Source organism: Ursus americanus, chromosome 33, assembly GCF_024610735.1.
Source record: "Ursus americanus isolate L20-20 chromosome 33, mUrsAme1.1.p, whole genome shotgun sequence".
Taxonomy (NCBI): Eukaryota; Metazoa; Chordata; class Mammalia; order Carnivora; family Ursidae; genus Ursus; species Ursus americanus.
In genome coordinates, this window is record NC_142159.1 from 12937567 (window position 1) to 12949653 (window position 12087).

At 44.7% G+C, this 12087-nt stretch overlaps 2 protein-coding genes across 7 annotated transcripts in view; one reads left to right on the plus strand and one right to left on the minus strand.

Moving 5' to 3' along the window:
- The window catches only part of NIPAL3 (NIPA like domain containing 3), a 50493-nt gene extending 49258 nt beyond the window's left edge, over positions 1-1235 (minus strand). Inside the window, exon 1 of one of the 2 annotated variants that reach the window (XM_045782107.2) lies at positions 1080-1235. The gene's annotated coding sequence lies outside the window, so the exon portion shown is untranslated. Of the gene's footprint in view, positions 1-1016 lie in introns of both variants that reach the window. The other variant, XM_045782108.2, reaches the window with a different exon arrangement.
- Positions 1236-1364: 129 nt separating this feature from the next.
- The window catches only part of STPG1 (sperm tail PG-rich repeat containing 1), a 48069-nt gene continuing 37346 nt past the window's right edge, over positions 1365-12087 (plus strand). For 3 of the 5 annotated variants that reach the window (XM_087858654.1, XM_045782278.2, XM_045782282.2), the window contains exons 1-3: positions 1365-1518; positions 4981-5083; positions 6868-7008. Coding sequence is in view for 3 of the 5 variants with exons in the window: in XM_045782278.2 (XP_045638234.1) it covers positions 6936-7008 (73 nt within the window). In the remaining 2 variants the exon portion in view is untranslated. Of the gene's footprint in view, positions 1519-4973; positions 5084-6867; positions 7009-12087 lie in introns of those variants that run through there. The other 2 variants (XM_045782281.2, XM_087858653.1) reach the window with 2 other exon arrangements.

Below are 12087 nucleotides of genomic sequence, written 5' to 3' on the forward strand. Positions count from 1 at the left end.
CAAACAGGCCTTGAGGACATGCCAATCCGGTGATGGAAACCCAGGCCTCCTAAACCGTCTTTGCACCAGCTGTGTTGTTTAATTCTCTTTTAAAAAGCAGCTTCCCTCTTTGCCTCAGCACAAAGGCCTCTGAGGCATCCCCTGCAAAGGCAGAAGGCTCTCCCTCAGCTAGGTAGGAGTTAGGACGGAAAGCTTTGGAGGAACTCTTTGGAAGTTGTTTTCCCTTTTAAAGCGCACATTGTTTGCCTAGTGCATCTCCTTTTCTGCCTTCAAAGCACTTTTCCAGCACTAACATATGCCCAAGAGGCAAGTGTTCCCAGCGACCCCTTAATTCTGAGGTCCTCACAGCCAGCAGTAAGCACAGGGTCATTGACTCAAAAAAGGAAAGATAATTCCAGGTACTTGCTTCCATTCCATCACCACCACCACCACCACCCCCCCCCCCCACCTTATCTCAATGAATTATTTCACCAACCCACAGAGCAGGTTGGACAAATGAGAGGACCACAGCTCCTGGCTGCTAAGGGTAGGGTTTGTATTAGAATTTGGCTCTATCTGAAAAAAAATCAATAAAACACGCCCTTTCCCACCACCTGACGATTCAGCTTCTGGCTGGTGGTGAGTGCCAGTTACGCCAAGCCCTTTCCCTTTCCTGGGCTTTGGCTCCCTAAAGGGTTACACTCCTCAGTGCCCTCCCATTGATCTGGAAACTGTAACTTCCAGCAGCCAGTGTAGATCAAGAATGCGTCCCCGTATCCCACCTGCTAACTCCACCATCTGCTATTGCCAGGAAGCCGGAGCCGGCGTGTAGAGAAATAATTTTGGCAAAGTTACTGCATTTCACTTCCTGATTTGGTAAAGCCTGCCATCACCTACATTAAGGCAAACCCATGCTCCCCTGCAAAAATGGGGAAAAAAACATTCCGAGGCAGCGAGACCCAGACCCGCAAGGCTGGTGACAGCAAGAAGGAAGGGTATTTGTACTAGGGGGCGTTAGATGATTCCAAATGCATTACCTTTCCTGAAAAAACGAAGGCTGATTTCAAGTCCCCACTGTCTCAGGCTTAATCACTACTCACCGGGCGGCGGTCTCCTCTAGGGCCCACCTATCACAGGTTTCTCAGAAATGACTTAGACTCTCCGCGCAACCCGGAGGCACAGCCTTCTTAATTCCTTCCCCAGCTCCAGAGCTGCCTGGGTGCCGCAGTGTTTTGCTTTCAAAGGCCACGATTTGATTTGTCAGGCCGCCTGCCGGTCAGAAGCTGGCGGGGACTTCGGGCAGGCGAGTGGCTGCGAGGAGGAGGTGGGCGGGACAGCCCCCGGCTATTGGCTGCGCCTCAAAGCTTGCTTGAAGCGTAGGGGGAGCGACTTGGGGAGGCGGCGCCCCTCTCGAGCTTTGCGCTCACCTGGAGGGGGTCCCCTCTAGCGGCCGCGCCGAGGACGTTGGGACAAACCCCTCTCTCCCTCTCCGCCCGTCCTGGAGAGCTCGGGTGACTGCTCACCTCCCCTGCCCGCCAGGTGGGTACCCTGCCGGGACTGCTACCTTCCAATTCTCAGCGCCACCTCCCGGGCTTTGCTCCTGCTGTCCCTCCACCTCATCCTCCCCCCGTGCCTTCAAATTCTGCACGTCCCTCAAGCCCCGGCTCCCCCCAAAGCCTTCTCGAGTACTCGGGGGCATAAACAATTCCCTTGCGGGCCCTTCCCTAACACCTGCTGGCTGCGGTCTGTACCAACCCTCCCGGCGCGTCCGTCGCTCCGCAATGCCTAAGGTCTTCTTCCAGTGAGCCTAGCACTTGATGAATGCTGCCGTAATGTACAACTGTATACAGTAAGCAATAAATGTAATCAACACGTGCACGGAGCTTACACTTTTTCACTTACACGCATCTCATTTCAGATCCTCGCAATAACCCCCTGAGTGAGACTTTGACCTCATGCCCATTTTACAGGTGAAGAAAGGGCATTTGGGCCCAGACCCCAAGGAGGAGAGAGGTCCGGTTTGGGTTCAGATCTGGAGGCCGCGAAAGCTTAGAGGGAACACCCGAGAGCAGAATGAGGTTGGCATTTCGTAGGAACCGCCCAAAGGACAGCATGGCTGGTGCAAGATTTTTCTGGGGCGTGGGTGGTAGGAGCTGCCATCTGAGGACCCAGCCAGGGACAGAGGTTTGGATTCATCCTACATTTAAAGGGGGGCCGTTGCGGGTTCTGAGCAGGGGAGTGACAAGATCACTGACTGTTCTGAAGCTTGTAAGGAGGGGCTCAAGGAGCACTACATGTCTGTCCTTGCACCATTGCCCCTATCAATCTTTCTTTTTTTTTTTTTTTTCTCACAGTTATACATAGGGCTTGGATGAATGTTAGTCGTCTTCTTTCAACGAGGATTTCCGGGTAGGCAAAATTCTAAGGCTCTTGGTCTATCACGAGATATTTGAGGGGTCACTTAGATAAGCCCCTATGAGGCTTTCCCATTAATTCTGATGTAATTAACCTGAACCCTAAAATTCTGGCCGTTTCCCTGAGGGTTGTTTTTGTTGATTTTGAAACGCCTCTGATGATTGGCCAACAACTTTTCACGCTAAAGAAACAGAGGAAACCATTGGCTAGTTACTCAGGAGGCTGCCTAAAGGAGGACTCTAGAACTTTAGTCCCGTGGTTGCCATAGCGACGGGTCGGCTGGGCAGCCCAGATTCAGCCCAGGGGCACCCAACGAGGTAGGAGGCAGTTCCTGTCTGGGAACCGGTCGCGGGGTCGCGGGAGGAGGACATACGAGCTGGGTGCCCGCAGAATTCCTCTGCTGAGCTGGCTGGTGCCCCAGGGCGGCAAACGAGGTGCTCCTCCCTGATGGTGTGCCCTCAAAGGCCCCACCTAAAGGGGTGCTGATAATCACGGGGTGCCCTCCCCACGGGGCTCCTGCGACGGGCCTGGGCGTTTGACTCCACTTTGCCTCTGCGAGTGTACAAACGGATGGGGGCTCTGGTGCTGGGCAGTGGGTGGACGAAAAAGAGCTGAGTTCTAACCCCAGGTCCACTCCACCTCCTTGGGGGTGCCTCGGCAAAATCTTCCCTGCTCTGGACCTCGGTTTATCCATCCATAAAATGAAAGGGTCAGATTGGAATTTAGTGGTCACTAGCCCGCTGCTAAAGCTCCTTCCCACTCTCTGACATGCTTTCTCAGTTTCTCAAATGAAAAATATGAAGTGGATTGTCTCCCCGAGTGCACTTTGAAAAATGTAAAATACTTTCAGGTTGCACCATAGCGTTGTATATAACTGAACTGATAGAAATCTCATGTCCTCAAAATTGCTCATGCAAATACCATAAAATTCCACGACAGGTAACAGTATACATGATTTAGTATGTATTGACATACACTGCACAGTAATATGCATGCATAAATGCATAAAATATGGGATAACACTATAACATAAATGATAAAGGTTTTTTTAACATAGAGTGGAAACATATTTGTGTGTATAGTCAGGTGAGTTAAGTCCTTACAGAATGTAACTCCCAAAGGAAAGAGCTGTATCAGGACTACATCAGTATGCACTATGGCTAGAATACATCTACCCCTAGTATTCCTTCATCACACAGATATTATTGAGCACCGACTATGTGCCAGGAAACAGCCTGGGGATTTAGTGATGAACATTCCATTGGGGAAGACCATAAACGAAGAAGTACATATGTAAAATATGTTGGGTAGTGAAAAGTGCATTGAGAAACATAAGGCAGGGTCAGGTGTACAGAGAGAAGGGTGGTGCTCCTTAAGAGGGAGTGGTTAAGGAAGACATCCCTAAGACAGTTTGAGGAGAGACCCAGAAGAATTTGGTGACAGGGCCAAAAGATGATACCCAGCATAGGGAAGGGAGGAATCCCCAAGCTGCAAGGAGGTATTGCAGAAGCTGAAAGGGTCCCAGGGCTTTAGGTGGTGGGATATGACAACCGCCTTCAAAGACTTGAAGAATAGTCATATAGAAGAGTGGCTTTCAAACTTTTTGACTGTGACCCATGGTAAGAAATGCATTTGATATTGTGGTCCAGCACATACACACATGGCAAACAAAAACTTCACGAAAGACTGCAGGCTGTGACCTGCATTTTGAAGATGACCCATGTGGAAGAGGAGTGAGGTTTACTCCAGACTGATTCCAAGGGGTGGAATTAGGATGACTGAAGGGGGGAAAATGAATCAGCTTTGATACAGGCAGGAACTTTCTAGTAATTGGAACTACCCAACAGTGGACCGCCTCAGGAAATTTTCAAACTGAGTTCTGGGGAAGCCCAGCATTCTGTGAAAATATTTGCTTTCTATTTTGAAAACTATATGCAATATCCTAGTTTTAAAAGACCAACCATACCCACTCAAGGCTGCCAAATGCCAAAACTGAGCATGTTAACGTTTAGTGTATGCTGTCTTAGGGAGGGTATGATAGTGGTTCAGCAGAAGTCAGACTTCCTGGGTTCAAAGCCTGATTCCACCTCTTACTTCTGGTGTGACCTTGTCACAAGTCACCTAACTCTTCCTTCTAAACTTCTGTTTTCTTATCTATAAAATGAGGATAATACCTCACTGGATTATTGCAAGGACAGCATGAAGTATTCTATACAAGGTATGTAAGACTGTGAGCGTTCAATAAATGATAGCTATTATTTTAAGTTGTTACTGCATGTGTTAAAACCTAACATTCATAAAAGCCCACTGTGGACCAGGCATTATCATCGACTTCATCATATGGATCATGGTATTTAATCCATAAGCACCTTGAGAAGAAAGCACTGTTATCATTCTCGGTTGACGGAGGGGGCAGTGGGCTCAAAAGATGAAGTGACTCATCTAGGATCAGAACTAGTAAGTGGCAGAGCATAACCTTGGACCCATACTCTTGATTACTGTACAGGTGCTCACCTGGGAGTTGCTTGAACATATGCCATTGATAAGGACGGGGTATATCTTCATAACTGTTTTTTGAGATTCTAGGCCCATGACATCCCGTCATGAACAGTGACACAAGGAACTGCACCAGTAGGGCACACACCTGGTTCACACCTGGGCTGCACCTGCTCTCATCCTGGCTTCACAGGTATGCATACCAATGCTGGAAAGCATTATCAAAAGTGTTGTCTTTAGGCGGTAGGGTGATGGATTATTTTAGAAAGTCTTTCATTTCTTACATTTTCCAAGAATTTGATAAGGTGCCCATGTGGTAGAAAGCTTAAATTTTTTCTAATCACTTGTAATTCTAACACTTGAGTGCATTTTAATTTTTTATCATTTATTTATTTTTTAATTAATCTTTTTGTTTGAGTGTAGCTGATACACAATGTTACATTAGTTTCAGGCATAACAACACAGGGATTCGCCAAGTTTGAACATTGTGCTGTGCTCACCCCATTAGTGCATTTTTAAAATAAGAGCTTTATTGTAGCTGGAGAAGTAGATGGTGGAAGTACTAAGTACTTAGTAGAAGTTCTAAGACGACGACACAGCACCGTAGGGTTGTAAGTGAATGGTGGCTGCTTTTATAGATCTTAAAAGACGTTTTTATACCGGCGTGGTCGCGTTGCTGTGAGCATTATTGATTTCTGGTGCTTTGAATCTCTTAGTTTCTTGGAGTGTGTTGCCAGTAACTCTCATAAATATTAAAATTTCAGTATAGAGTGTTAAGGAGAAAAGATTGAGCATTGCCGCTGTGAGAGAGTCAAGTGAGGAGCAAACACTGAAGGTGAAAAGCATTGGTAGAGCACGCCACCATTCATTCAGTCCTTCCTTTGTTAGTAAATGGTGTGACTTCTTGAGGGAAAAAAGATGGCCGAAATAGAACTCATCTGCCCACGAAAGATTAACGCTGTGGAAACTGAATCCTGCTCCTGCTGTTAACAACTAAAACCCAGACTCCCATGAAGTAACTGGTTTTAGACATAAGACAGCTGGGTATGGCAGTTCCTGAGAGAAGAAAACAAGGCGGGCTCTGCAATTTCCCGAGCTTCCTGCCGGGGGCAGCTTCCAGACCACAGTTCAGGGATGGGGGACCCAAACAAAGCCCAGCTTTCCGGGTTGGGGAGATAGAAATCAGAGCTCAGGGAGCCCAGAGAGGTTGGAATCTACAGGGGAGAACACCACAGAGGAGGGATCTGCACAGATAAAGTTGAGAAATAGGAAGAAGATTCTCCTCAAGTATTTGACTGATTGGTGAGGACCGTGACAGTGAGATGGTACTCTTCAATCACTAGAATGCCTGAAATTCATAAAACTTACCAACCAAGTGTTGGTCAGGACATGTAGCCGTTGGAACAACATACTGCCACCTGCAGAGATGTGGAAGAATCTTGAAAGCTTCGTGCTATGTGAAGAAAGACAGTCACACAACGGTATATACTGTCTCTTTACATCTATATGGCATTCTAGAAAAGGCAACTGTTGGGACAGAAAGCAAAGCAGTAGTTGCTAGATGCCAGGGTTGGGAGGGTATTGACGGCAAAGAAACACAGGAAACTCTTGGGGATGATGGGTATATTTGTGTCTTAATTGTGATGGTACTTGACACAATCGCAAACATTCGCCAAAACTTAAAATTGTACACCTAGCCCTAATGAGTTATATTGTATGTCAGTTAGCTTGAGTAAGGATACATTTATAAAATTCAAGCCTTCAGTAGCTCTGTAAGCAACGCCAACAATGAGCACTTACGGAATTCCTGTTGCAGGCAGTGCGATGTGCTCGTGAGTTAGGGTCATAGCACGAGGTAAATCTCAGCCTCTACCCACAAGCTTGCTCAGTCTGTTCTGCAGAGAGAACAGAGCCCAATCGACATAGTTCTCCAGAATGTGAAATGATCCCTCCAAATGCTGTATTTTGCTGTTCCAGGTCCTTAGAAGAGCACGTAGTAGAGTTTTTCATCAAGCACATGGAACAGATCACAGAACGTTGCTAAGATGGATACCTCGATGCAGAAAGACCAGCAGCCTGACAAAAAATCTTCCCACCCTGCCAACAAACTACAGAAAGGTCTTGTGAATTTATTAACAGATATCTTTGGGGGGAGGAGAGAACTCTTCTTTTTTTTAAGATTTTATTTATTTGAGAGGTGTGAGAGTGAAAGTGTGCATGCGCATGGGGGGGGGGCAGAGGGAGAGGGAGAAGCAGACTCCCCGCTGAGCAGGAAGCAGGACTTGGGGCTCGATCCCAGGATCTGAAGATCATGACCTGAGCAGAAGGCAGATGCTTTAACTTACTGAGTCACCCACACGCCCTGAGAACTCCTGACATATGTTCTTTTTGGCACGTAAGAACGCATTTTAGAAGAATATAGTCAATCCCGGGTCATACCCAGAAGGCCATCCTTAAGACACAGGAGATAGATTGCTTTGGTGGTTCCTCCCGGCTTTTAGAGTGATGACTGGGAAGAAACTATGAAAAGAAAGGATGAGGAGGGAAGTAGGAGGAAGTCTGTTCACCACACTTGTTATTTCTCTGTATGTGGTAAGAATCTCAGTCCTCATACTTAGATGTGTAGAGAGATCTTACTTTCACTCTTCCTAAAATTAATACAAGCCCCCCACGCTGCTGGGTTGGTGGCAAGTTGAACTCCAGCTATTATGGGCACAAATCCTATGTCGTCCTTGTTTCTCAAGTTTGGGATCCTTCTCAGTAGAAAGGGGTGATGTGATGGCTGGGTGGGGGAGGGGAGGGAGCACTCAGATCATTGCTCATACATCCACACGGGTGAGAGCTCCACTGACCCAGCCCACAGGCTCCCCTTAGTTTTGTTAGTATGCGTGAATTCTGGGGGCGCCTGGGTGGCTCAGTCGTTAAGCATCTGCCTTCGGCTCAGGGCGTGATCCCAGAGTCCTGGGATCGAGCCCCATATCAAGCTCCTCTGCTAGGAGCCTGCTTCTTCCTCTCCCACTCCCCCTGCTTGTGTTCCCTCTCTCGCTGGCTGTGTCTCTCTGTCAAATAAATAAATAAAATCTTAAAAAAAAGAAAAAAGTATGCGTGAATTCTGGACCACACCTGGGGTTTAGGAATCATTTCCAGAGCTGGAAACCTCATTCCAAGATCCTAACTCCACCACTTTTTCTTTCTTTTGGGGTATTTCCACCTCCCTGGTATGCTTCTAGAGTCCCTGCTGCTCTCCAAGCCAGAGCCAAACCTTTCTTTCTTCCTCCCATCCTTTGATTTTGTGCTCTTTCTCTTTAATACTTCTTTATTTTTTTATTTTTATTTTTATTTTTAAGATTTTCTTTATTTATTTGACAGAGAGAGAGCAGCCAGTGAGAGAGGGAACACAAGCAGGGGCAGTGGGAGAGGAAGAAGCAGGCTCCCAACGGAGGAGCCTGATGTGGGGCTCGATCCCAGAACGCTGGGATCACGCCCTGAGCCGAAGGCAGACGCTTAACGACTACGCCACCCAGGCGCCCCTTTTCTTTAATACTTTTTAAAATTGAGGCATAATTATATTCAGAAAAAGTACACAAATCATAATTATACAGCTTAATGAATATTCACAATGAAAATACAACCTATAGAATCATTCTCTCAGAGCAAAGAAAGAGAATCACAGCAGTGTCCCAAAAGCCCTGTCTTGTCCCTTCCCCTTCTCTGTGAAAGTAAACAGTACAGCTACCCTGTCTTCTAGTATCATTAATTACTTTAGCCTGTTATTGAACTTAAAAAAAAAAAAGATTTGTTTGTTTATTTTAGAGAGACAGAGGCAGGTGTGCTCACCCGCATGGTGGGGAGGGAGGAACAGAGGGAGAGAGAATCCCAAGCAGACTCCCCACTGAGCTTGGAGCCCATGGGGGCTGGGGGCAGGTTCGATCTCATGACCCTGAGATCACCATCTGAGCCTAAATCAAGAGTCAGACGCTTAACCCACTGAGCTACCCAGGCGCCCTTCGTCTGTTTTTGAATTTTAGATAAATTGGAATCATACAATATGAAGTTTTTTCTCTCAGCCTTTTTTCACTCATGCTTGAGAGATTTAACTTCATGTTTCGTGTATCAGTTAGTAGTTTGTTTCTGTTGCTATTTAGTTTTTCTCTGCTTGAATACGACACAATTTATCCATTCTACTATTGAAGGACATTTGGGTTGTTTCCGGTTTGGGGCTACTATGAATAAAGGCTTTGCTAACTAGGCTCGTACATGTTTCAGGGACAGACGTATAATGTATGTATGTCATCTATACCTCAGAGTAGAATCGCTGGGTCCTAGGATGTGTTTGTGATCAGCTTGGCGGATGCCGCCATTTTTCCAAAGTGGTTTAGCCAATTTTACTTCTTTACAAGCATCGTATGAGAATTCCAGTTGCTCCACATCATCACTGACATCTTTTGCACAGAACAGTTTTAATTTGCGTTGCTCTTTGATCAATGAAATTAAGCAATTTTTCATATGTTGGTTGACCTTCAGCATATTCTCTTTGGAGGAATGCTTGGTTAAGTTTTTTGCCCATTTTTTAAATTGGATTTTTCTTATTTTTAAGAGTTCTTTAAACCATTCTAGAAATGAGTCAATTTGTCAGCTACAGGGAGAGTAAATACCTTCCTTCAGTCTGTGACTTTCTTTTCTACTCTTAATGGTGTGCTAATCAACAGAAGGTCTTAATTTTAATATAGCCCAATTTATCAATCCTTTCCTTTTTAGTTACTGCATATGTCTGTCCTGTTTGGGAAATCATTGCCTAGCCCCAAATAATTGCTTCTGGAAACTGCATTATTTTACCTTTCATGTCTAGACCTACAAGTCGGTTGGAATTGTTTCTGTATATGGTACGAGGTGGGTGTACAAGTTTGGTGTTTTCAATATCCATATCCAAGTGGCCCAGCACCATTTACTGAAAGGCCATTCCTTTTCTACCTTTCTGCAGATCTGCCTTTGTCATAAATCCAATGTCCATGTATATGCAGGGCTACTTCTGGATTCTTTATTCAGCTCAAATACTGCACTTTTTGCACCCAAATACTACACTGTCTTAATTACTATAACTTCATAACAAGTCTTGAATCTAGTAGTGTAAGTCTTTCAGCTTTGTACCTTGTCTTGGTGATTCTTGGCCCCATTGCATTTCCATATAAATTTTAGAATCAACTCATTAATGTTCTAAAAACAAAAATCCTTCTGTTATTTTGGCTTGGATTGCATTGATTTTAACAATGAATTTAGGGATCTTTTTTTTTTTTAAGTTTTTTTTTTTTAATTTATTTGACAGAGACAGCCAGCGAGAGAGGGAACCCAAGCAGGGGGAGTGGGAGAGGAAGAAGCAGGCTCATAGCAGAGGAGCCTGATGTGGGGCTCGATCCCACAACGCCGGGATCACGCCCTGAGCTGAAGGCAGCCACCTAACGACTGCACTACCCAGGCGCCCCCCCATTTAGGGATCATTTACATTTCTATGATGTTGAGTTCTCCCATCCATGTGCATTTATTTTATTTAAGTCTTCTTAAATTTTTCTCAAAAATGTTTTGTAGATCTCTATGTAGAGATCACATGTATCTTCTTTATGTCTGTCTAGGCATTTGATTTTTATGCTGTTATAAATGGTAATATTTTAATTTCCTTTTCTAATTGTATCCTAATCTAGAAATAAAACAAATTGACTTGTGTATATTGTATATACAATATTGTATATTGACCTTGATTCTAGCAACCTTACTAAATTCAGTGATTACCCCTTATAGGTTGTCTATAGATTCTCCCCCAATTTTTCCATGTATAATCTTGTCATCTGTAGATAATGACAGCTTTATTTCTTCCTTTCTGATCCATACATTTTTATTTATTTTTCTTGACTCTTGTCCTGGTTAGAGTCCTTTGGGACAGTATTGAGAAGAGTGACAACAGCCTCCTGGTTTGTCTATCTCAGGAGAAAGCTTTTCATATTTCACTATTCAGTATCATGTTGGCTCTAGGCTTTTGTCACAGGTAGCTTTTATCAGATTAAGGAACTTTGCTTCTATTCCTAGTTGGCTAGGTTTTTTTTAAAATCCTATAAGGTCATTAGATTTTATGCATGCTTTCTCAACAGATACTTCACAAAGAAAAGATATGCAGATGGGAAATAGCATGTGAAGAGGCACTCAGCATCATTAGTCATTAGGAAAATACAAATGGAAACCACAATGAGCTACTATTACACAGCCCACAGGATGGCTGAAGTGAAAAGGACTGCCTGTTGTTGACAAGGATATGAAGGAACAGTAACTCTCATACCCTAATAGGCATGTACAAAGGCACAACTTTAGGAAAGAGTTTAGCAGTTTCTTAAAAGTTAAACATTTGAGGGTGCCTGGGTGGCGCAGTCGTTAAGCGTCTGCCTTCGGCTCAGGGCGTGATCCCGGAGTCCTGGGATCAAGCCCCATGTCAGGCTCCTCCGCTGGGAGCCTGCTTCTTCCTCTCCTGCTCCCCCTGCCTGTGTTCCCTCTCTCACTGGCTGTCTCTCTCTCTGTGTCAAATAAATAAGTAAAATCTTTAAAAAAAAAAAAAAAGTTAAACATTTGAGGGCGCCTGGGTGGCTCAGTTGGTTAAGCGTCTGCCTTTGGCTCAGATCATGATCCCAGGATCCTGGGATGGAGCCCCGTGTCGGGCTCCCTGCTCGGCAGGGAGTCTACTCCTCCCTCTGCTGCTCCCCCTGCTTGTGCCCTCTCTCTCAAATAAATAAATAAAATCTTTAAAAAAAAAAAAAAGTTAAACATTTGATCCAGCCATACCACTCCTGAGTATTTGCCCAGGAGAAATGAAAATGTATGTCCACTCAGAAGACTTGTATTGGGATGTAGATAATAACTTTTATTTGTAATATCTCCAAACTGGCAACAACTCCAATTTCCATCAGCAGGGGATTAACGATTGTCACATTTCTTTATAATGAAATACTACTCAGCAATAAAATCAATGAAGCATCGATACTTCAATAACATGGATAAATCTCAAAATAATTATGCTGAATGAAAGAACCCAGACAAAAAAGAATACATGCCACATGATTCCATTCTGCATCTACTGAGATGATCATATGGTTTTGCTTTTTCAGTTGGTCAATATGGTGATTGACATTGACTTTCAAAAGTTAACCTATCTTTGCA